General features: G+C 40.5%; 2 protein-coding genes across 2 annotated transcripts in view; one reads left to right on the top strand and one right to left on the bottom strand.

Annotated features, from left to right (window-relative positions):
* KDM4C (lysine demethylase 4C) overlaps positions 1 to 25,109 on the top strand; it is a 286,953-nt gene that overhangs the window by 173,369 nt on the left and 88,475 nt on the right. The window contains exons 13-15 of the mRNA XM_086628662.1: positions 9,819 to 10,000; positions 10,932 to 11,148; positions 12,088 to 12,164. Coding sequence (XP_086484788.1) covers positions 9,819 to 10,000; positions 10,932 to 11,148; positions 12,088 to 12,164 — 476 coding nt within the window. The remainder of the gene's footprint in view (positions 1 to 9,818; positions 10,001 to 10,931; positions 11,149 to 12,087; positions 12,165 to 25,109) is intronic.
* Positions 20,414 to 21,199, bottom strand: LOC147526488 (uncharacterized). Its single transcript, XM_086629181.1, has one exon. The coding sequence runs from the start codon at positions 21,197 to 21,199 to the stop codon at positions 20,414 to 20,416; it is 786 nt and encodes a 261-aa protein (XP_086485307.1).

The raw sequence follows: 25,109 nt of genomic DNA, 5'->3' as shown, positions 1-25,109 counted from the left end.
TCAACTTGATAGAACATTTCAATTTTTCGAATTTATCCTAAGTATCAGTGGGATCAGGGCTTTGTTCTGCTGTCCATGAAAAATCCTGGTTATGGTTTTCCCATCTCTGCGTTTCAAAGTTACTGGTGAGAATTTTCCAGCCTTTGCTAGTATTTACATTAATTTTATGTCCTCTTTTAAATGGTAGTGGTCCTGTCTGCAGCCAGTCCTATCACTACCTGTTCTTAATCACAATGCAGGTTTTCTCTCCTAGGTTGTTATTTGTGACTAACACCAAATCTGAAAGCATTTTTTTGCCAAAGCGACCATTACTGCTTTAATGGGTACTGCTTACCCTCTGCAATATCCTGCCAACTCTGCCACTCAACGTCATGGTATAATGCCCTCTGACCAGGCTCTTTTAGATATTTCACATGTGACGGATTTAATGAATAACACAGGTTTTTCTGATTTGAAATTAGTTGAGTTTACATGGGATTCGATTTAGCAGAGTGATACAGCAGTGCACTTAAATCACAGTGAAAGTACAAATTACATTTAGCAGAATGCAGCAATTGTATTATACAGTTCAGTCACAATACAAGTACAAATTACATTTAGCAAAGTGTAGCAATTACAATACACAGCTCAGTCACAAAACAAACGTGAATTTCATTATGGAACTCTAACGATATACTCAAGAAAAATCTGAGTATCCCAGTATCTAAATGCATCTTTCAATTCTGTCAAATGGTCTTTTAAAAGTTTTTTGAACTTTTTTGAATTTTTTTAACCTTTCAAAACATTTTGAGATCTACCACAGCTAATGTGGTACACTTTTTTTATATATATATATATATTTTTTTTTTTTAAATAAAGCACCCCATTAGTTTCTTTTGTGAGCTAAATCTTATTTAATCCAGGAGCTCTTAGGCTTATCCTCTAGAGCTCTGATTCAGTATGGCTACCTTTACATACAAATTTTATGAGAACTAAAGTATTAGTTGATAATTCAGCAATTAGACTCTCTAACAAAAAATGCCAATATACTTTACAGTACTGTTATTGTACAATACCATACAGGAAATTAAATTTCTTGTACAGTACAAGAAATCAAAAAGTTAATATTTTCATATTTTGCTATGAAATCCATGACTTTCATTACTGAAAAAAAACAAACGCAGTTTTGAAACTGAGTTTGCTGATATACTGCAGGAACAGTAAAGTTTTGAAGATGCAGGTCTTTTCCCTGATTTTTTTTTTTTTTTTATTATTATTATTTCCTCCAGGACATTGGAAACTATAGATGATGCCTCCCAGGGCTGAGATTATGCTCAACTACCTGAAAAATAGCAGATGCTGCTATGCTCTTCATAGCAGAGAATGCTGCTGTACAAAGCCAGGAAACATCCCTGGAACATAACCCCAAGCAGCAAAATCATTGTTGAGATTGGCAAAAGCAAATCGTACTGTATTAGCGTCTGCGGCTCTTCACATCTGCTGGGTTAAATCAGCAAATGCTGGCAACAGCCCGTTCTGCAAATGGCCCAAATGTTTTCCATCTGAGAATCTGAGTTTAACTTAGTAAGCAAAAACCGTTCGGAGCAATGGCATTGAGTGTGGGAGCAAGTTTGCCACAGGCTATTAAACCAGTAACATTTGTGAAAACATTTATTTCGTTCACTTACCCACTTGGAAAGCAGCACAGTAACTGTGGATAAGTACTTTGTTGTAGAAGGAATTTCCTTTCTATCAAAACAGATTCTGGGCTATAATTTTCTTTTTGTCTACGCAGTTTGTTTTAAGGAATTGTTTCACTTTTCTTAAATAGGTAACAGGATACAGATGCATCTAAATAATCCCATTAATGAGAACTGGTGTATCTGACGTTACATTACAGAGATTTATTAATCCTATATACATATTCTATTCAGGTACAAATATGATAGCAGGGACTGTTAGGGGTTTGGCATTGCTAATCACCTTATAGTATCAGTATCAGATTGGCTGAATTATTATATGATACAGAAAAGTTTATAACAACTTTTGTGCGTTCATTTAAAGTCATTAATTAGCACATCAAGTGTTTCTGCTTTTCTTTTGGAAGAGAGAACTCTGTCTCCTTAGGAAACAAAATATTGAACCTCATAATGAATTGTATCTAGTAAAGTGATAGTACAATAAATCATTATACTTACAGTACAGTAAAAATGCCCTGGTGGATCCTGGAAAACTGAGATCTGTGGCTAATGTTAGGAATGGCAATAAGATGCTTTTAAATGCAAAGCAATACCCTGCATTACATTGTCCTGTTAGTACTTTTTTTGTGTGTGTGTGCTGGTATTGATCCATTCTAGACTTCAGCATGAACATGTGGTACAGGTACAACCAGAAACATAACAGAAGTTACAACAAACAGACTCTATGAATATAAGAGTATTTTTAAAAAATGTGCATACCAAGAGACTTGCACGATAAGCTCTCCTTCGGCGGCTGGAAGAGACAGAAATGTAACTCTCATTGTGTGAAGGCCACTGCACATGTCTGTTATCAAATACTAGTGATATATTTAATGATGGATTGATAAGGTGTTTGAGTCCAAGTAGGATATATTATCAAAGCGTATCTAGTAAAGGGTCTTTGAACTTGATTTAAACATATGCTCCAGCTTTGAAGGTTTGCATCTTATTGAGGAAATTTCTGGCTGCTTTAAACTGTAGCGCTTAACGCTCTAGCAGAATTCAAGTCAGTCTTTTTGCTTGTAAATACAATTTAAGTACCTGTACCAAAGAACTGAATTCTGTGTTCCTTGTGCCAGAATCCAATACTCTCTGATGAAGTTCTTTTAGATGTCCCACACGAGAACTATTTAATATTTAGTACCAAATTTACTGGAAGATATTTGATGTTACGCAGGATTTTGCATTAGCAGAATGATACAGCAATGTACTGAAATCACAATACAAGCACAATGTAGCAATTGCAATGCCCAGTTGAATCACAATATAAATGTGATTCCCATTTACTGGTCTGTGTATGCTCAGTGTCACGATGGTGGGTGTCACCATTTGCTGGGAAGGAGCATGTGGGCTGAAGTCAGCGCAAACGTGTTGCTCTCTTCAAAGTTAATTGTGTTCAATGTTCAATTTTTATACTTCATGTTGGACTAAGCTATATACACACTTCCCACATTTGGGTCTGGCTGGCTCGGGAAGACATTTGCAATCTTCTGATTAACTCAGGGAAAAATGTTTCCACAACCAGTTGGTGCACCGGGCTGATACAGCCATTTATCAGAAACAAGGGCCACACCTTCTGTTCTGCTTTATGTTGGGATAAATTTGGCTTCCTTTTCAGCAGCTGTGGACGCTCACTCCCTGAGATCTTTTGAGTCTTCCCTGAGATTCAGAAGCACAGAGCCTTTGCGCATGTCCTCTGAGCCTTCTTCAGCTTCAGGGGTTGATTGATCGGTTGCATGATGCATGGGACTTTCAAGTATGAATTAGAAGAACAGTGCCCTGATTTACATACAAAATATTCCTCCATCATCAAGAACATTTTCAGGAGGCTGCCAGTGTTTGTTAGGTAGAATGAAGGGGTCTCTGCTTTAATAATATGTCCTCTTCCACGTATGGGATGCCCAAGAGCTCTTCTTCTGTCCTAGAATATATCCATTGAGCATAGAGCTCCTTTTAAGTTGTTTAAAGATAAGATAATATTAGGGGTTTCCATTTCTTTCTCTGGCATCAGGGAATTCTTGAAACTCTGATAATTTCACATTTGTTTCCTTTGAGTAACACATCCTTGTTAACCAAATCTTGGAAGGTCCCTGTGGCTCTTACTCATTACACGAGGGTGATGTAAAGTTTAATTTACAGCTGCAAAGGTAGAGGCTGGTTTGAAATTGGAGTTTATTTTATAATGTACACTTACAGTCATGTTTTGAACTTTACAAGGATGATAGGTTGTAGAAGTTCTATGATATTTAATTTTGTTTCCCGACTCTGATTAATCTGCTTTAGCTATGAGTTTTTTGGGTCATGTCTACATAGATGTTTTCAATGGTGCAGGTACAATTCTTTATTTTTCTTTCTTATACAGTGTCCTATTTTTTTTAAGCTTGTTAAGAAAATTTAATTGAATTTTATTTTTATGTGGTGCAAGATGTTGTGTAGGCAGTCCTTTTTAAATGTGAAAATCATTTATTTTAGTGTAGGTTATTTAATTTTAATTTCATCTAATTCCTCAGGCATGTCACATTCTAGACGGTAAAGGCTTCACGTGATAACTAGAGGATTTTGATTTTTGCAGTTGAAGTAAAGACTCTATTGTATTTTTATAGTTAGGGAATTTTAATACGTTGTGACAAAGTATGCTGGGTGATTCTTCTCGTAATTTCGCTTCGCAGTAGGGAGTGAGCACAGACATCTTTGTGTAGTCAGCCTCTGAGCATGGTGTCTTATCTGCTGAAGTTCTTCAGAGACAAATGGTCTCAGGAAAAGAGTGATCTTGACTGTAAAAGTGAATCAGATAATTATAGTTTTGTTGAATTCCTATAAGTAGCACTTAGGTTTCAGGTTAAGCATAACATTTACACTGGAACATGGTGTTGTGTCAGAAGGTGTTCTGCTCAAGATATGTTTATATTTGCAGCTGAAGTGATGGCTTCAATTTTTGATACAATATTTGTTGCTATGGGAGTAGTTACTATACCTAAAGTAGAGTGTCGTGATTCAGATGGAGATTAAACAACAGGAATAGATCAAGTGAAGACTTTCAAGATGGTTCTTTGAGTAATTGTCAGTGTGCCTGCGTTACACATGAGAGTTTGCAGTCTCTCGAGCAGTGCTGTCAATTGAGCTGCAAATGTATATTGAATTTCTTTGTCGTGGCTAACAGGTTCAGCTCCTATATTTTCTTTTATTCTTTCTGACAGCAAGATGTATGCTGTACGACAGTGAAGCTGATTTGACATTTCTTTACCAAAGAATATCAAGAATGCATTATTCACTTTTGTCTTGTTTAATTCTTAATTTGGAATGCAAGTTTCATGCTGAAAAGCTGAAAAAAGCAAACGGCACATCACAGTGCTGATCAGGGAATTCTGCCACGCACCTGTCCAGAGTCCTGTTCGTGCACTTACTGGCTGTGAACTGCGAGGAAGGATCCGTGATTTGATCCAGGATACAGCAAACTCGGAAGTCAAGATAGATTCCCTAGCTCCCTTTCATGTGTTGTGCAAAGAAAACGCTCTCCATAGACATATATTGTGATTCATAGCACTGCACTGGCTGACCTGAATCTTGGGTTGTCTGTCTTGGGCCATTGGTGGCTGCTCTTAGAGCAAGGCCAGTTTGTCACGAAGAAGATTGGGTGGAATAATGGCGCGTGTTGTGGAGCGTTGTTGGTTGGCAGTGCTGCGTAAGTGACTGTGCATCAAACCTTGCTCTGCCAGAACCGAGGCAACATTCTCAGCCTCTATCAGAAAAATGCCAATATGTAAGGCTTTTAGTGACACATCATGTTCATAGTGCTTCGTGAAACATTACGTACTGGTTTTGTAAAGTAGATGTGTGATTTTTGGAGGCCTGTGTTTGAATCTCTTTCACATTCAGAACAGATGCTTCCACCACGGTTTTTTTTCAGCTCTTGAGTACTGTGAAATGGCTCTGATACATAGTTGAAGTAGAAAGTTTGCCTGCTTAGGACAAGGGAGCTTCTGAGATTTTTCAGTTGGTATGGACAAATTGTTCTCCGTTCTGACTTTGAGAATCCCCAGTTAAGATAGATTTCAAATGGAGACAACTGGAGGTTGCACTTGCCTTGTGTCCTTTATAACTTTGCATCGAAGCCTACGAAGATGCTGGACACTTCCATACTTCTAAAAGGCGTATTTGGTCTAAAGTTACTGAGCTCACATGAGGCACCTGAATATCTATCCTGAAACCACACATACCAATGTGAGTTAGAAAAGCATATTTATTTTGGGCTAAGTCACTGATTGCTGTTCAGTTATGTGGTAATGAAAGTAGTAATTAAAGAGAATAAGAGGAAGTGAGAAGTAGTGGATAAATGGCAAAAAAAAATTCTAAAAATCCTCTCAAGTTTTCCAAGTTTTTTTTGGGAGGTAAATAGTACTTTGGAATTACCAAATGAACACGTGAAGAAAGGCTATAAGCTGTGTCAAGATGGCAGTGTTTGTTACATCAAGTGATTATATACAGTTGGAGAACTGTTTTTTATTTCCTTGCTTGTTTTGATAACCAGATTATCATTTTTTATTCATGGTACATAACTTGTCTGACTTCATGGAAACCAGAATACTGGTTTCCACCTGTACTACCTGAGAAGCTGACCTGGAAATTCTTCTTGACAGTGATGTTGGTGCAACTTGGAAAATGCACACAAAGTGAAGCTGCTCACATTCTACTTATGTGTGATGCTCACACACAAGATTGCACAGTCTGCCTGGTGAGAAGGTTGTGACAGGCAGCAGTGTTGTCATACTCAGTAATGAGAGTCACGTACTTTGTAACTTTTTTTAAAAAAAAATATCAATTTCTTTTGACATTTTATGATTTCAGCATGTGGGTGGATGAATGTTGATTGTAAGGAGATGAACTAATATTTCTGAAGCCCTTGAAAGATGATAAATTAAGCTCGAGGTTGCCTAGGAAATTCTTGAAGAGAACTGAAACTCACAAGCCATACCGTGGTGATAACAGAGGCTCAGACAAAGCTCGTGTCCCTTAAGAACATCCATCCTGTCTGTTCTTAATTTTGTTAGTGTAACAGTTGTGTAAGAAGCACTGGGTTAGCTAGTCTCCCTCTGAAAGGAGGAGGGATGTTTTTCCTTTCCTGGCTGTACTTCTGAGCCTGTTGCGATGGAGAAGAGTGACGGGTTGCAGAGTGCAGTGTTCAGGAGGATCACATCAGAGACCTTGGGTGCCATCGTTCGTGCAAAGAGACTAAGAGACTGCAGTAAGGAGCGTTGAGAAGACAGTCATGCCTCAAAGGAGGTAGACTACATAATTAGAGATGGTAGAGATCAGAGGCAAATGAGGAGAGTTCGTTTCTGGTCAGTAAGTAGCTGGAAGTAGTTGCTCTAAATATAATGTAAAGGAGTAAATAAATTTATTAAAATAGTGTTAATTTTTTTTGGAGGTTGTGGAAGATGCAGTCCGGTAAATCTGCATGCGGCATTTTGTCCCTTGCTTCATTTGGAATGAGATTTGAGAATAAATACAAAGCTTTTGAAAGTAACAGAATGTTTTGAGAGTGCTGCCAGCTTTATTCCTGGCTCTTGCATTCTTTTCAGTCCCTTGTCCTGGATAGGATTTGTAAAGATCACACAAGAGGTGAGGCTTGTATGTAATTAATATATACACAGAAAGATAAGATCACACAGAAATTGTGAGGTTTATATGTAATTAATATATAAATATTGTTCTGAACAAAAGCAGAACCAGCTCAGCAGTGTGCTGGAGGCAATGGGAAACCAGAGCACTACGTGAGAGAGCTAGAGCTGTCATCCTAGATTTGGTTCCAGGACTGGAAATCCAGGGATAGATTTCTGACTAAAGAGGAGCGTAATAGGCTGAGGTAGAACATGAAGACTTCGACCCTCAAGGGAGAATTATTCAGCAGTGATAAGGAGTGGTGCCATCAAAGGATGACAGTTTCAAAGTGGATAATAGATAGGGAAGATGTAAGTTACAAATCTTCACAACAAATTTGTGTTCTCCTTTGTTTCTTCATAAGGCACAATCAAGCCCCGAATTCTCTGTGAGGTCACAACTATAATGAAAATATTTAAAGTAATGACAGTATAAGCTCTTGGAAGAAAATAACGTCAAAGAAAGAGTTTGGAAAATAAGTTAGCAAAGATGAAGGCACCTGTGAGACCATGCTGTAAGGGCAAATTTAAATAGATAGAAATTGAACTAGAGGCATAGATTTCAAAGCTATTTATTTTACAGTTCTGGAAAATTGCAAGCAATAGAAAAAATATGATTGGACAGAACGTTTTTAACTAAAAGCTTAGTTAAGCTTTTGACTTAAAAACCAAGTAATTCAGAAATCTATAAAAGTGATGCCAGCATTTTGTAATTTCATCTCTTCCTTGTGTTCAGCTATTTCTTCGCTGCTATTCTTTTGCAGCTATGTTATTCACTGTAAAGCCCTGCTGTGGAATATTGATTTGGTGACAGCTTTCTTGCAGGTGTTTTATATTTGTCCTTCTCTCTGGATTATTGGCAAATGTTTATTGAATTGATATTAGTTCTCTTGAGAAACTATAAGAAATGGAACATGCAGGATATACTAATGAATTTATTTTTGCTACATTTGGCTTGCTGGTAGATAGATGTTTTAATCCATACTTTATTCAACACTGACAAAAGTGCTATCAACTTTATAGCGCTTCTGTAGGAACGTGTGGCAGTTTATCATAGGAGGAGACCCATAAAGCCTCTGCTTTTTCATAAAGTGGATGGAGGCAGTCACGGGCTGAAGGAATATGACGATTCAACTTAATGTACTTCATTAAACATTTCTGTCGTGTTGGAATTTTCTTCTTCTGACAGAAACAATTTTTCTTAAATTTATCATTAGAACAGGACTGTATGCTATAGCCTTTTTTTTGTTATGTGAAAGTTCTATTCAATAATTTACCACATTTTCCTTCCCACATTCACATTATTTTAATTATTCTAATTGACACCTGCATGCCTTCTCATTGATCATGAAAGATTTAATAGTCACTGTCCACTTGAATGAACAGAACCACAGACCTCATCGATAATCAGAGTGGTGTATAAGGACCCAGTTCAGAAAAATATACTTAACATCTGTCAGCAGTGCTTTCCTTTCTAGAATGAAAAGACATTTCCCTCCTCATAATCTGTATATTTCACAGTTGGTGAAGTAACTAGGTTGGCTGTGAAGATACCTTGAGGTTTCTGACCAGCTCAAACCTGTGACAAGGCTGGAATTCTGATGTTAGCAATTGGATCATTTATAATTATGCTATTGATTTCACTGGGACAGTGGTGTTACACCTAGTCTCCTTTTCACATCTCTACCTTTTCCATCTCTTTCTCAATAGCAAATGACTACATTTTTAGATTACTCCTGTTGAATAAGCTCTTTCACTTTGAGTTTCAGCCTGATTTTATTTCCCGTCTTCTCTAGAGGCTTTTATTTTCGTAAAGTCAGCTTTATGGAGTCCTGCATGGAAATACTGGGAATAAGTAAAACAAACTTCTACACCATCCAGAACAGACCACTGATACTACCAAATAATTTTTCCCTTAGCGGGATCCAGCGTGCATGTCCAGCTACATCTTAGATCTGGTTGTTTCTCATTACTCCCTGGCTATAACATTTACCTCTTAATTTTGGGTGTCAGTTTCCATGAAGAGTTAAGAGGTGCTGTTCTGGGTGAACGGTTTGTCTGGTGCTGCTTGGAGGATAGCAACATGTTCCATCTGTAAGGAATTTAGGGGAGAGTGCGTGGAGGGATAGGGGATGGAGGCTGGAGGAATTAAGGAATGGGAAAGCCAGAGGTAATGCTGTGGATATGAGTACAAATTGTGAACAGTAGAGCTAGTGGCATGCTTCCTTATGCTGTATGTGCAGCAGGCATCTCATGACACAGGTGTCAAAGCACTTTTTTGTGTGCTTGTCATGATACTCGATTCTTTTACACTTCTGCATTTGTATTTGCATACAGAGGCTTCTTTCAGCATGTTTTATCTTTCTTGCTAGCACGTGTGACAAAATTATTGCTTGTTTTCATTCCAGGGCTGCAATGTAACCATTTGTTTGTTTTCTTTAAGAATTGCCTGAGACTACCTTAACTGAAGAGAAAGTTCAAGAGACAGAGACATGGGCCAGGCCTCTGGTCTACCTTTGGCAAACGAGAGTACCCAATTTCAATGCTGAAAAAGAATACAATGCAGCTTGTGCAAAAAAGGAACCACACTGTGCCATTTGCACTCTTCTCATGCCATACTACAGGGTAAGCAAGATCCTAACAGCTCCACCTCTGAGTAAAGTGTGAAACAGCTGCCCAGCTACTTCATTTCCAGTAAAGCAGAAATAAGATGAGCTTATGCATTTGGTTTGTATAAAAATTAAATAAAGTCGCTATTGTTAGAGTCAGAACTGATGCTCTGTTCACCTGCATTTATCCTCGATTGCAGACAGTGCATGCCTTCCACTAGGGTTTATGTAGGATTGGTGTTAGTGTGTGTATCCGGTGGCAAATCCACATAGGTTTGTATCTTTTAGCTATTTTCTTACATGCTGTCTTCAAAGGCTTTGTATCAGAGCCCCCTTCTATATCTCCTTCCTGCAGTGTTGAAGAGGTAAGTCTTCACAGTACATAGGCCTTCTCAGGAATAATATTCCCATAGAAACAGTCTAATGTGGAGCACTGTTTGATACTGGCTTGTGGAATTCCTGTGTCAAATTTGTCAGCTAAAAATGCTGCCATAGTACCATAGTACTAATTCTGAAGCTGCTAAAGTAGCATGGGAACTTTTATTGCGCTGTTAAGTTATTGTTATTATTTGTTTTTATTATTATTATTATTATTATTATTATTATTATTATTATTATTATTATTATTATTATTATTATTATTATTATTTAATTTGAGACCCAGTTAAAGGGCTCAAAGGGAGACAGAGGTACAGTATCATTGAACACTGCCGCAGTAACACTGGTTTGCAGGCTGAGTGCTTTTCTACATCTCATAGTTACTGCAACAATGAAGAAACTATAGAATGACTGTGATAAATACCTAGAAGCAGTTAATTTTCTCATAAAAGCATTACATTGTTACTGCAAGAGCTTGGAGGGGAGAAGTCATTTCATCATTGTCAAAAGGAAGAGTAAATGAGGCTGTCCTTTCTTTTACCTAAATATAAATTTTGTTTATTTTCCAGCCAGACAATCTTGATGAAGAAAGTCTTACTTTCAAACAAGCAAACTCAGCAGAAACATTGATGGCTGAAAATGAAAAGACTAAACCACTTATTCCAGAGATGTGTTTTATTTATAGTGAAGAAAACACTGAAAACTATCCATCAAATGCCTTTATCGAAGAAGATGGAACCAGTCTTCTAATTTCCTGTGCAAAGTGTTTTGTACGGGTTCATGCAAGTAAATAAACTTAATTGTTCAGTTGGCAGAAATGTAATTTCAAGTTTTGTTGCATTGATAAATAATAGTTAACTAGGTTTCTAGGTATGTCTTTAAAAGTACTCGAAAAACATTTATATATGTAAAGCTTTGATCACAGGCTAATTTTTTTTAAAAACTACGTTACATTTTCTATCAGTTGTCAATGATTGCTGTGAAAATAGTGAACTAACTTTTCTGTAAGCTTTCAGTAGTCACAAACTTCTGATTCTTGTTTCAATTCTGAGCTATTAAATTCCTCCTTTACTTTCCATATTTTAAACCACTGTGTGATGTTAGTATGTTCTTATTCAGTAGTCAAGGTGAAATCCTGCTGGATTTGAGGACTTGTGACTATTGCTGTTGACTTTAGGCACACAGTAATTTCTTTCACCTTGCATTCTGTCTTATTTCAAGAGTGACTGATGAATGCATGGATTCTCTGCACTGTCTTCTACAGACAGTTGAACTTGAATAGCTAACTCTAAGAAGTACATGTGAAATTCTTATATGGAAGTGTGGTATAATTGCATAGAAAAAATGTCAGTACATTAATTCAAATTGTACATTTTTACTGCAGGGAGAATTGGTGGTTTACTATTGAACTGACAGAAAATAAATTCCCTGGAGTTTGATTTTTTTTTGGGTTTTGGGTGGTTTTTTTGTTGGATTTTTGGTTTGGTTTGGTGGTTTGCTTTTTCTTTTTTTTCTTTTTTTTTTTTTTTTTGTTTGTTTCGGAAAGAATGTCTCTGTGTCCAATTTATGTATTTCATAGACTGCGGAATTAGCAGTAAGCCTAAATTGGAAAAGTCTCTCTGGTCACAGGAGATGTGTTTTACTAGTGTTTATACACAGTTGAATTGTATGACATCATAGGTAGGAAGGCAGAATATATTAATCAATTCAGCTCTCTTATTCTAGGTTGCTATGGTGTTCCTTCTCATGAAATCCATAAGGAATGGTTGTGTTCTCGATGCAGAAGAGAAGCATGGACAGCCGTAAGTTTCACCCATTGCTTAGTTATCTAGCACATTAGAGATTAAGGAAAAAAAAAATGCAGTACATACGTGGTTGCATGTGGAATGTAGCCTCTATGTTTCTTCTGAACATACACTTGATGGGGAAAAATTATTTGTAAAATACAATTAGATTTCCATGTAAAATGTAATAGCATTTTGATAGACAAACTTGGAGTAGCTTTATACACTCAAGAAAAGGATTGGGCAACGAGGAAACAACAGAAAGTTTAAATGCACATAAAAGAGAAAAAATTATGTTTCCTTTAAATATTTTAGACTTTTGTTACGTACATGTGGGCAGCTGGAGAATAGAGAAAGAGAATAATAAATTACACTCAAAAAAGAAATTGTTCTTTTACAGCATTTAAAGTTTACTGCACTGTGTAAGTAGAAAAAGGTTTCACTTCTGAAGCTCCTAGATGCCTATACTTTTATATTTTTTTAAAAAAAGTATAAAATAGCTTTATACCACAAGGAATAAATAGATAAACAATTAATAGTTCATAGAATCCCTAAACATACACTCATTTAAAAAAAACAGTTTAAATTTTTACATCTCACCAATCTGTCATCAGTTGCTCTGCTAAGTCATCTAACTTTTTAGCTTTTTTTCTTTAAAACAAAGAATTTGTTTTCTTCAAAACAGCTGGAGAAAATGTGATAACCAGTTTGGATGGCAACGTAACTTTTCTTCATGCAGTAGTTGAATTAAAAGCCAACATTTCAAAATGTAAATCCTTAAATAACATCATAGATTTTTTAGATATGTTGAAAAATGAGAATTCAAACTACTGGAAAATACAATATTGCTTTGTCAAACATTTTTGCAATTGTGAATTCACTAGTAAGAAATTTGCAACCATAGCATTCGCAAACTGAAACTAAGAATAAATATAAACCCTTTGATTTTCTTTTTGTACACTGTCAGCGTTTTAAGATTCTTTTTTGAATTCTAAGAGTTAAAGAAACAAAAGAGGAATTTTTAATCCAGATATTACCTAAGCTGGGGAAAACAAAAGGAAAAAAACGACTCAGAACTGCTCATTACAAAAATATGGTCCCTCTATAATGTTTATTCCTGTGTTCTCTCAGTGAATAGCTATTAAAATATTTATTGAGTCAGTTTCTATCTCTGTAATGTATTCTCATTTTAGTAGGAAAGGCATTCTTACAAGGTAAAATCCAATTTTCATCTTTTCTTGGTAACCAGAAAAACTTGTTTATAGCTTCCGTATCAGACAATCGTGAGTTTTAGGATCTTCTGAACTACTGTTCTGACTACTGTTGTGAAGTCAGGGGAAGGTCAAGGAGAAAACATAAGTCTCTTCTAGCAAGTGACAGGTTGCCATTAGCTTGGAATCTAATTACCAGTTAAACAAACGGGGTTAGAAAGCCCCACTGCTCTATCGAGAAGTTTTGTTAATTTCTTTTCAGGGGAGATACAGCTACAACGTGCAAATGTGGGAATCCTGAGGAGGGCATTCTTATTTATGAAATACCGTGTGTGACAGCAGTAGGACTGAATCAGCTGTTTTTGTTAAAAACACTGAAAAATTTAAGACATTTCCTTGGAATCTGATGTTAACTGCAATATAACAGTAACACATTTGAGGGGGAGTTTGGAGAGAGTCTTTGTCTTTTGACTGTAGTGCATTTTATAAAATCAAAAGTCACTGAAAAATAGTAAAAACAAAATTCAGTCTTGTAATTTGTTAATGCTATGCTGTAGAAAGGCTTCCGAAATTGTTCTGGGGTTTGAAGGCTATTTTACAAATAGTCTTGAAGTGAAGAGGATATTCAGATAGTGCAGCAGTAGGTGAAAGATAAGAACAAAAATAGTGAGATAACGTCTGACTTGTCTCATTTACCTTGACTATGGGGCACTAAAGGGGAAATTGAGTAATATAATAGAAGGAGGAAAATGGGGAGACGACTGAAGCTTGACTTGACTTGGATTTTTCTATGGCAAACTTTTAGGGGGAAAATTTACACCCAAGTACAACGTTAATTTGAGAATAATTATGCATATTTTGCTTTATTGAATTACTTTTATTCTGTTATTACGCATATAAGTTTTTGAAAATAAGGAAGATCTGGATTTTAGTGAAAGTGCTTTTTGGCCAAATTGTTTGAGGAGATGAGATGAAGCAGTAGAAAAGATATCGAAAGCATACAGAGAATAGCTAAATGGAAATGTTGTGCGAAGAAGTTTTAGTGTTAGATTTTTACAAAAGCACATTCTAGGAACTGGAGACAAGACTCAGAGGCTTTCTGGAATTTTATGTGTCAGGTAGTAAGAAGGTGATAAGAGTGAAATGGGTCACCATTTTCACCGTACAAAGGCTAGGCAGTATGTGTTGCCCACTTGGACAATTTATTTAATGTAAGCTCGGCTATTACATCTTTAACTGAATTGCTGTGATTTTGTATGTGTATTGATTACTGTACAGCTGAACTGTTAGTGCTGACAACCTCGTCGTTCTGTAGCTCTGATTTGGTGACCTCAGTGAAATGAACTTGTGCCCCAAGAGAACTCTTCTTTCAGATATGTTTGTGGAATAAAATTCACGTTCTTGATGTCTTAAGTTGTCATTCAGTTGGGAAGTTTTAATGAAATGTTGAAGATTGAATGGACCTCACTAGTGTTAAATTTACTTAAAACTTGTCCTCCATAGTCTGCTATCTTGTATTCTTTTATTACATGTTGTTTACATGCCAACATGAACTGTGCATTGTCAGCTGAAAGATGAAGGAGTGATAAGTAGTCGACGTCTGCTACCTGAGTTAAATGGCAAAAATGCAGCAGTTTCAAGGATGAGAATAATGCTCTGGTATTTACTCATATGTGAATGATACCCAATTCACTTTTTATTTTTTAATAGTAGAGTCTTTCCAAACTCTTGAGATGCTGAAGCAATCTCAGAACTATTTGTGATTATCTTGGAGAGCTTGCAGAGCTTAGGTGAGCAGCAGCCTGGAAAACCTTGCTCTTTAAATGGGTGACCCAAGGAATTATGTTACAGTCAACCTATCTTGGATTCCAAGAGAAATACAAAACAAATGATGAATCTATCAATTTTTAAATACCTAGACAGTAACAGAGTACGAACAGATATGTCTTTAAGAACAAACCGACTGATTTTTTGGTGTGACAGCTTGTGGGAATAAGGAATAAGCAAAAGATTTCATGCATCCTAACTTTCAGATGGTTTTGATAGGGCTTTAAATTCTGATATTCAAGTGACAAAAGAGATATGATGTAAATCAATAGTTGCCAAACATATAGGATTTGCTTTCAACCCTCAGCATCTCAAGCCACCAGCCATCGTTCTCATCAGACTCTTAAAAAATCACTAAGAAAGTGATAAAGTTGGGCTCATCATTTGCTGGTTACGTTTCATGTCCTGATGGAACATATGTGGAAATCTAGGCTGGTCAAAGTTGCTTTAAGTTGTTTAAGACTGTACAGGAAATGGGGCAGGGTACTTTATGTGAAGCCACCGAGATGTTACACTTACAGAACATATCAAATGCTTTTCACACAGTCAAGTGTGTTTCAGCTATTATAAAAAATACTGTTTTCTTCAGTTATTTCAATATTTCAGTGAAGCTAAAGGATTAATGAGAAGCATTCCCGATGCGTTTTCTCTAAGTACCAAGGGCCCTGGGCATTTTGTAGGCTGAGGCTGACTAATTTGGGTGAGAACTACTGTTTCAGATTGGATCCAATTACTGTTGTGGATTGGATCCTACTCTTTTGTAGAACGGTAATAATATCACTATGTTGAAGAAATGGTGTAAAATCAGTCGTATGGGATACACCAGAGATAGGTGCAGTACTGGAGAGGACTTGTCGGTTATGCACATGGAAATGGCTGTAGCTCCCACTGCGAGCTGCAGTTGTGACCACTCTGGTGGCAAACTGGTCCTAAGTCATCAGTTCTACGGAACCTGAAAGGTCACACCAGCACGTTTAAGCCTTGTGATGGAAGTAAAGCCTGAAAACCATACTTCTGCTCTCTTCAGCTGTGATGAGAGCCCAGCTGAAGAACTGTAACAGCAAACAGATGTGGTTCAAAAAGACATGAGCCTGAATGAGATGGCAGAAAACAAGACGTCCAGTTGAAATTGCAAAAAAAACCAAACCCAAAATCTTTTAACCATTCCTGGTAGACCTCAGTCATTCCATAAGGGAGGACTGAAAGAATTAACGCTCTTAGTATAGCCAGGGGAAGACAGAAAGGAGATAAGTATCATTCTCTCGTGTCAAATTATATGTGTATGGCAAAAAGGAACCCAATCAATAGCCATTCTCTCATTTTAGGGGCAAGATGACTTGTAGCAGCTTTAAACTGCATCAGCAGAAGTTTATGTTAATACCAGGAAATTTTGCAAATTTTTATTTCTAAAAATAGTGAACTACTAGAGTAGGATATATAGAGATTTTGTAGAATGTACTCCTTCAGGATTTTAAAAAACGTTAAACATTTGTCAGCAGTAAATAGTTGAAGAAGACTTGATTGTGCCTTCAGGCAGAAGAGTAAAATAAACACTGAAGTTTCTTTTTTCTATGGTTCTCTGTTGCCTATTTGAACAGTACTACTCGTTGCAAAGCAATGTGATTAGTTCTCTTTGCAGAAAAAATTATGTTTGATATACAACTTAAATTTATTAATGTGTTTTTGCTTGTATGGAACTTCATTGTTGACATCAGCTTGATTAAGAATTGCTGATACTTATTTGAGTCTTATTTGTCATTTTAGATCATGTTTCTGTCTCTTCAGAGGCTGGACGATAACCTTAGATTATCCTAACAGCTTTCACTTCAAAATAGTACAATACTTTTATCTAATCTTAACATTATACTTAGAGATAAATGGGGTTCTCTTTTAACCAATCATCTTCTGTGCATCCATGGAAAAAGACAACTGAGTTGAATATGCTGCTGCCCAGAGTACTACTTTCCCTTTTAAAAATCTGCAATTCCTGTTAGTTGTGCCAACTTGCAGCTTAATGTTTAAGGCCACCTTTGAGTTATATGCATGTTTCTTTTACGAATCGGGTTTTTTAGTGTGTATAAATTTTTCTGTACCTGTTGTTATACATATGATATTTTAATTGTAATTTAAATCACTGTCTAGAACCGTAAGTCTCTCTGGAGAGGGAGACATAATTAAAGAAAATTACTTATTTGCGTGACCTTTTTTTACTGTAGGGAATACAAAGTGAGTGTATTTTGCATTCCAACTAACACGGTTCAGACTTCAGGTTTCTCCATGAAACGAATGAAAAAAAGCATATTCATCTAAATTCCTGTTCAGGATAAGCATTCCTGAAAACTACAACTGTTGCAGAAGACGTGAAACTGAGATGTGACTCACTGTTGGAATTATATATCCGCATGCCTTCAAAAATTCAGTTCTTACATCAGAAAAGTGCACCAAATGAGATTTAATAATCAGAAAACACCCGGAAACTCCAATCTGCCGAATATCTGAAATTGTTTTCTTTCCTGTTCATATTGATTCCTAGAAGGAGGAGATTTAGATGCAGAAAAGCCGTCTTGTCTCCCGACATTAAATCTGTAATGCCACAACCTCTGAGTGCAGAAAGGCTGCTCAGTGACACGACAGTAAGAACACCATCACCACACTCCTGTGGCAACAGGAGAAGCTCTCGTACCTGCTCCTCGTTCAGCTCTTGGCTTAGTTTGGCTTTTCAACTGCCAGAAGAGAAAAGTTGAATTTGAGTGATACAACTCAACCAGTAGAGCTCATGCTGATACGGAGAACTACACTGTCTCCCAGAAAAGGTCCTAAGGAGCTCATGTTTTGGAAAGGAAAAGTCAGGACAGTATGACTGTTGGATTGCAGCACTTTGCCAGAATCCTTGCTGGTTTCTATCCAAGTACAACGAGTCCCAACATGCCAGAAAAGTCGAGGAGAGGATATCATCTACCTGGACTTGTGCAAAGCTTTTGACACTGTCCCGCACGACATTCTTCTCTCTAAACTAGAGAGGCATGGGTTTGATGGATGGACCACTCGGTGGATAAGGAATTGGCTCAATGGCCGCACTCAGAGAGTAGTGGTCAATGGCTCGATGTCCAAGTGGAGACCGGTCACGAGTGGCGTCCCGCAGGGGTCCGTGTTGGGCCCGGCCCTCTTCAACATCTTTGTCGGTGACATGGACAGTGGCATGGAGTGCACCCTCAGCAAGTTCGCCGATGACACCAAGCTGTGTGGTGCCGTCGACACGCTGTAAGGGAGGGACGTCATCCAGAGGGACCTTGACAGGCTGGAGAGGTGGGCCCGTGCCAACCTCATGAAGTTCAACCAGGCCAAATGCAAGGTCCTACATCTGGGTCATGGCAATCCCAGGCACAAATACAGACTGGGCGGAGAATGGATCGAGAGCAGCCCTGAGGAGAAGGACTTGGGAGTACTGGTGGACGAGAAGCTCAACATGAGCTGGCAATGTGCTCTTGCGGCTCAGAAGGCCAACTGCGTCCTGGGCTGCATCAAGAGGAGCGTGGCCAGCAGGTCGAGAGAGGTGATTCTTCCCCTCTACTCTGCCCTCGTGAGACCTCACCTGGAGTATTGTGTCCAGTTCTGGAGTCCCCAACATAAGAAGGACATGGACCAGTTGGAGAGGATCCAGAGGAGGGCCACGAAGATGATAAGAGGGCTGGAGCACCTTTCCTATGAGGACAGGCTGAAAGAGTTGGGGCTGTTCAGCCTGGAGAAGAGGAGGCTCCGGGGTGACCTTATAGCGGTCTTCCAGTACCTCAAGGGGGCCTACAGGAAAGATGGGGAGAGGCTGTTCAGGAGGGCCTGTTGTGATAGGACAAGGGGTAATGGTTTTAAAATAGAGGGAGGTAGGTTCAGGTTGGATATTAGGAAAAAATTGTTTACCATGAGAGTTGTAGAACACTGGAACAGGTTGCCCAGAGAGGTGGTGGATGCTCCATCCCTGGAGACGTTCAAGGCCAGGTTGGACGAGGCCCTGAGCAACCTGATCTAGTTGGAGATGTCCCTGTTTGTTGCAGGGGGGTTGGACTAGATGACCTTTGAAGGTCCCTTCCAGCCCTAACCATTCTATGATTCTATGATTCTATGTAGCCAAAGACCACTTACTACAACTTGGAATCAAGAAATCACCTATTTAGCAGTATATTCTGCTAAGCTATTTGCTGTGTTGCAACGCCTGACTGTTATTTCCATATCAAGTCCCCCCTTTTCTTTTCTCCTTTGCAAATGCTTTTGCTATGTAACGCTCTTCCCTTTAAGGGTTTTGGCAAAACAGCGGCCACTTGCAATGTTTTGCCTTCTACTGGTCTGCCTACACATCCACGTGAAGCATTGTAACATACAGCAAACTGGCAGCCCTGGCACGCTCATCGCAATAAATGCAAGAATGAGTTGCTTTAGCCATGCAATATCTGGCAGCCAAGAGGTGAGCTTTTCGTTTTACAATATGAAGCTTGACCAGGTGATTCATCTGTTCTGCTCGACCACTCGATTGTGGATTATCCGGGGTATGAAGTTGCCAATCTGTTGCAGTAAAGTTGCCAGTAAACTTTTGTTTCCTGACTTGTTGAACAATCTTTGCCGTAAAGTGTGGCCCCTGGTCTGATGATTTCCGCGGGAGCGCCCGTCTCGGTGTGATTCCTTGCAGTAGCACTGTGGTCGCTTCCCCGGCTTTATTAGTTCGGCACGGGAACGCTTCTGGCCACCCTGAAAAAGCATCCGTCACGACCAACAGGTATCGAACCCCCCTTTTCTTGGGAGTGCTGAGAAATCAATTTGCCACTGTTGTCCTGGGTAATTCCCTTTCCCTGTTTGGCCGGGCTGGGCTTTAGTTCCTGTCTTGGGATGATTCTGCAAACAAACCTCGGCCTGCTGCGTTGCTTGCTGGATAGTGGTCCATCACTGCGGCCCACAGCAATGCAAGGGGCATTATTATTTCACTTTGTGGAGTTGGGATTTTCGTGACACCAGAGACTTTTACTGCAATTGCCAAGCAGCTTGTACAGACCATTCTTCCAGCCACCACGCGTGATGAGCAGGCAGGTGTCAGGCAGCTGGTGGCCCCGAAGCACTCAGACGCTGGCCGGATGCGGAGGCGGCACCACGTCCTCCTTCAGCCGGTGGCCGGTGAGATCTGCCGGCCGGGTCACCTCCTGCTCTGCCGCTGCCGCCGCTCCTTGTGCTGGCGGAGCTGCTCCGTCACAGCCTCCCGCCGCCGGCGCTCCACCGACGGGGCGCGGGGACGGCGTGAGCACCGCCACCCCCACGGGCACCGGCACCCGCTCCCGCACAGCCCTGCCCTCTCCGGCTCGGAGTCGCTGGGCACCTCCTGGTCGACAGCCCGAGAGGCCGCCCGCGGCTTCGCCTCGGCGCCCGGCACCTCGGCGCGGGCAGTGCCGGGGGCTGCGGCTGCTGCTTCGCCTCCGCCGGAGCAGAGGCCTGGCTGGGGGCCGGGGGCCGCCCCCACCGTGCCTTCCGCAGCTGCGCGCGCAGCCGTTGCAGCGTGAGCCTCGACCTGGGCTCTCCTCCTCTTCCTCCTCCTCCTGCTTCCAGGATGTGGAGCGTCTGCGTCGCCAGGGAGGTGGCCGCCACGCTGGGATCTTCGCTGGCGCCTTCAAGGGCCTCTCGGATGTGCTGCCTCTCGCCGCCCGCCATCTCCCGTCCCAGGAGCCCCAGGAACCTGACGGCCTCCTGCCGCAGGGGCTCCTGCGGGTTCTGCAGGTAGCGCTGGCTCTGCTGCAGGTGGTCCTTGGCCCTGCTCTTCTTCCTGGCCAGCAGGCACTCGCCGATCCGACATGCCTGCGCCGTCTCGACCAGCCACACCAGCTGCCTCCACTTCAGGAACCGGCCGGCGCTGCAGAGGGCTTCCTGGGAGGCCTTGGCCACGCTCTCGTCCTCATCGTGCCGGTGAAGGAGCAGCGGCAGCAGGCTGTCCCACACCACCTCCTTCATCCTCTTCCTTTCGGCACCCGCCACGAGCGCCATCGTGCCTCGGAAGAGACGGATGGAGAGCTGCCGCACGGTGCCCGACTCGCCGTCGAAGAGCCGCCGCAGCTCGTCAGCCAGTGCCAGGGCGCTGCGGCTGGGCTCCTTCCCCTCCAGGAGCTGCAGCCTGTTGGCAAGCGCGGGCAGGACCATGTCGCTGGCGTCACTGTCGCCATCCTCCAGCTGCTCCATGAGCACCGGGGGCTCCTCGCTCCCGTGCTGTCCCAACACCATCCTCTGAGACACTGCGAGGGCAGGGCCAGGTGACGCAGCGTCACACAGTACCCCAGTGCCACCCGCCGAGCCCCCTCCTGCAGCCCCAGCCCCTCAGGCACGCCGAGGCTCCTCAGTCTCCCGCACGACGCCGGGGAAAAGCCCACGGGGCTCCCCTTGGCGCAGGCTCGCCAGGGCACTGGCACGCGGGGTGCGCTCCCGCTGCTGGCTCAGCAGCGAGTGCTGGGCTCTGCTGGGTGCCCCGGTACAGCTGCCCCAGCGCGCGCCAGGGTCCCTGTGATGCCATCCAGTTATGGAAGCCAGCCGTGTCCTGGGCTGCACCCAGAGCAGCGTGGGCAGCAGGGCGAGGGAGGGGATTCTGCCCCTCTGCTCTGCTCTCCTGAGACCCCATCTGGAATGCTGCGTTCAGCTCTGGGGTCTCCAACACAAGAAGGACATGGAGCTGCTGGAGCGAGTCCAGAGGAGGCCACGGAGATGATCCGAGGGCTGGAGCACCTCTGCTATGGAGACAGGCTGGGAGAGTTGGGGCTGTTCAGCCTGGAGAAGAGAAGGCTCCGGGGTGATCTTATTGCAGCCTTCTAGTACCTAAAGGGGCTACAGGAAAGCTGGAGAGGGACTTTTTACAAGGGCGTGTAGTGATAGGACACGGGGCAATGGATTTAAACTGAAAGAGGGCAGATTTCGATTGGACATAAGGAAGAAATTTTTCACTCTAAGGGTGGTGAGGCACTGGCACAGGTTGCCCAGAGAAGTTGTAGGTGCCCCATCCCTGGCAGTGTTCAAGGCCAGGTTGGATGAGGCTTTGGGCAACCTGGTGTAGTGGAGGGTGTCCCTGCCCATGGCAGGGGGGTTGGAACGAGATGATCTTTGAGGTTGCTTCCAACTCAAACCGTTCTATGACTCTGTGAGATTTAGCTGAGGAAGACCTGTCTGAGGAATTCCCTTCTACGTAAGGCCTTAAATCCTGAAGGGAAAGTTGGTTGGAAAACAAGGAGAAAGAAATGTTTTGTTTAGTGAAGAATAAAATAGAAGTTATGAAACATACATACAAACATTGGTTCAAAGTTCAGAATTCATTTCTTAGGACAGAAAGTTCCTTCTCATTCCTCTGCTTACACAATTATGTATTGTTTTTAGTTCTGTTAAACAATACTTTTTTAAACTCCAGGCAGTCAAGTTAACTTTGTAGAAAATTTTGTCTCTACTGAGTTTTTGTATATCCATATGAGTTTGCAAAGCACTGGAGTATGAGAAATGAGAGCTGTATTGATAGCTAAATGAATCTGTATTACGCATGAATTCCAACTATGAACATCGTTAAAATATAGAAGTAGAAAAATGCCTATGTGGACTGAGATTTACAGAGCCAGATATTTCTTTGATTGAGATTTTATGTTATCAGAGGAAACCGCTTTTGAGATTCAGAAGCATACTGTTTTCTTGCAGTTGCAGTGTCTAAGAACTGAAGTAGTATGCTTTACAATATTTTATGTCAAATTTTCACCTTCCAGGATGTGTATCTTTATATTCTTCTAGACAGTAGGTCCTGTTTGATTATTGACAAAATAGTGATACCGAATTCGTCTATGTTAATGGACAAAAAATAGCCATAAATCAGTCCCCCAAAACAGTTAAAAAAATCAAATAATATTAAATAAGTCATCTACGTGGCTCCTGAAAGAGTAACTGTGTTCATACGAAGTGCCTTGCTTGAGAACAAATGCCTCATTAATCTTAAATGCTCCAGCTAAAGAAACCTAGTGAAGCCAGGAAGAATAATGACTGGCATTACAGAGAGTGCAACGCTCTGTGCAGCGTGCAAGGATGTGGTCACCTAGTAGCTGTAGCACATAAACGTAAAAGTGCTTTTGTTATTTAGAGGACAAAAGGATTTGGGACAGGAGAGAGTCAGAAGAGCCAGTAAGGAAACAGGTAAATGTACTTCAGTGTCTGGCTCCATAGTAAGCTAGCTTGTTCTTTAGTACGGCTACCGAAGAAGCCGTGTGGCTTTTTACACGTTATTCCAAACCTCCATGGCAGTACAGAAATAGTTCAGCATCTCATCTAGTCAAGTTGGCACTGATTTTGAGAACACATACCGTGTTGTATAGCAAGTGTTAAACAGCTTAGCAGATTTTTTTTTTTCTCTAGATTAGCTTTTTGATGCTTTATATTTTGCTATTGATGTGCAGACTTTTGGTTTGTTTGTATTTTGTAGTTAAGGTAGCCTATTACATCGGAAGGATTTTCCCCCCCCCCCCACCAAGGCATCAGAAAAGTGGCACATAAGACATTTCCACATTCCAGCTCAGAAACTGCTGTATTTCACCCTACTGAAAATCATGATTTTGAACAATCTTTTTATAGTGATGCCCCTCTCACTGATACAGCGTTTCCATTATAGTCTCCTGTTTTCAGAGCCTGATAACTGCCAAAATTAGCTCACTATATGTGAGTTGATATACAATGCCTTAATTTTCGGACTAATTTTGCTACCAAGCTTTAAAAGCATTTGGATATTGTTAGTAAGAAGAAATTACTGGGCAAGATAATCTGGCTATAGCAGGAAAGGTTAAAATCTTAAGTTTTCTGTGGTTTTGTCTTTTCAGAAAAATAAGGCTTGATTTTTTTTTTTTTTTTTAATTTATTTTTAAAATCTGGATTTTCCCAACCTTTCTCTGTAAAAAGGTAGCTTACTGGGACCATTACTTATGAATGCTGATGGTAACCATGTGTGGACCCAGAGGCGTGGAGCATAATATTCTTTTCTGGTTTTGGTATTAGTCTAGTAACAGGGTTTGTATTGCTCATAAAAACCAGTCCTTGACAGAATGTATTTTAATAGGTTTGTAAATACTGAGTTTCCCTGATGCTGTCAGAGAAACAGAATTGAAGACTGTTAAACCCAGAAAGTATCTTTTTAACCTAAGTGCCATAATGCTCAAAGTCCATTTTTACCTTGGATTCCCTTTGTTGCAGTTCACTGAGTCAACCTTTGCCACTAATATCCATGTGAAAAGACTTGATAGCTTTGGGTACCTCCAGATGTGTGGGTATTCTCCTGTCTTCAAGGAAGGAGTTGTCCATTCCTTCCAGGGTGAAGCAGGATTTCAATCAGATGCAGCTTTGTATCTGGCCCTGCTTGGAGCTGGAGTTGAACTACAGAACCTCCACCAACCTCATCCAATCCAAATTCGTCCTCAAAAGACCATATGTGATCTCCAGGAGTATTGCTGCAAAATTGTTGAGGGGGGAAAAAGAGCTGCAAATACCCAGTAGCCACTGGTGCCTGGCTGCTTCTTGAAGATACAAGTTTTCATCTAAAGATACTCGGGTTTAAATCTAGTATTTACTGTCACTTCCAAACATTGTCTTATAATAACGGGAATGATCCTGCATATTTTTTATCAGTAGACATACCATCATTCCATTTTTGTGTGTTTGCTAAGTGTTTAGCCTCAATGTTATCCTATGGCAGTGATTTTCACAGTCTCATTATAACAATCAGTTTTTATTTCGTCCCTAATATCAATGCTTATTTATTTATTTTTGAAAACAGCTAATCTAATTCCTTTTGACTTCTCTTCAAAGGGAAAGTTGCCATAATCTTTCTTGTTCAGATGCGTGGGAACAGTCACTCTTTCTACTGTAAACATTTTCTTAAACTGAGTGACCA

The sequence above is a fragment of the Tauraco erythrolophus genome, chromosome Z (genome assembly GCF_009769465.1).
Source record: "Tauraco erythrolophus isolate bTauEry1 chromosome Z, bTauEry1.pri, whole genome shotgun sequence".
NCBI lineage: Eukaryota > Metazoa > Chordata > Aves > Musophagiformes > Musophagidae > Tauraco > Tauraco erythrolophus.
Note: the sequence above shows the minus strand (reverse complement) of the source record. Positions and strands in the feature narration are given on the sequence as shown.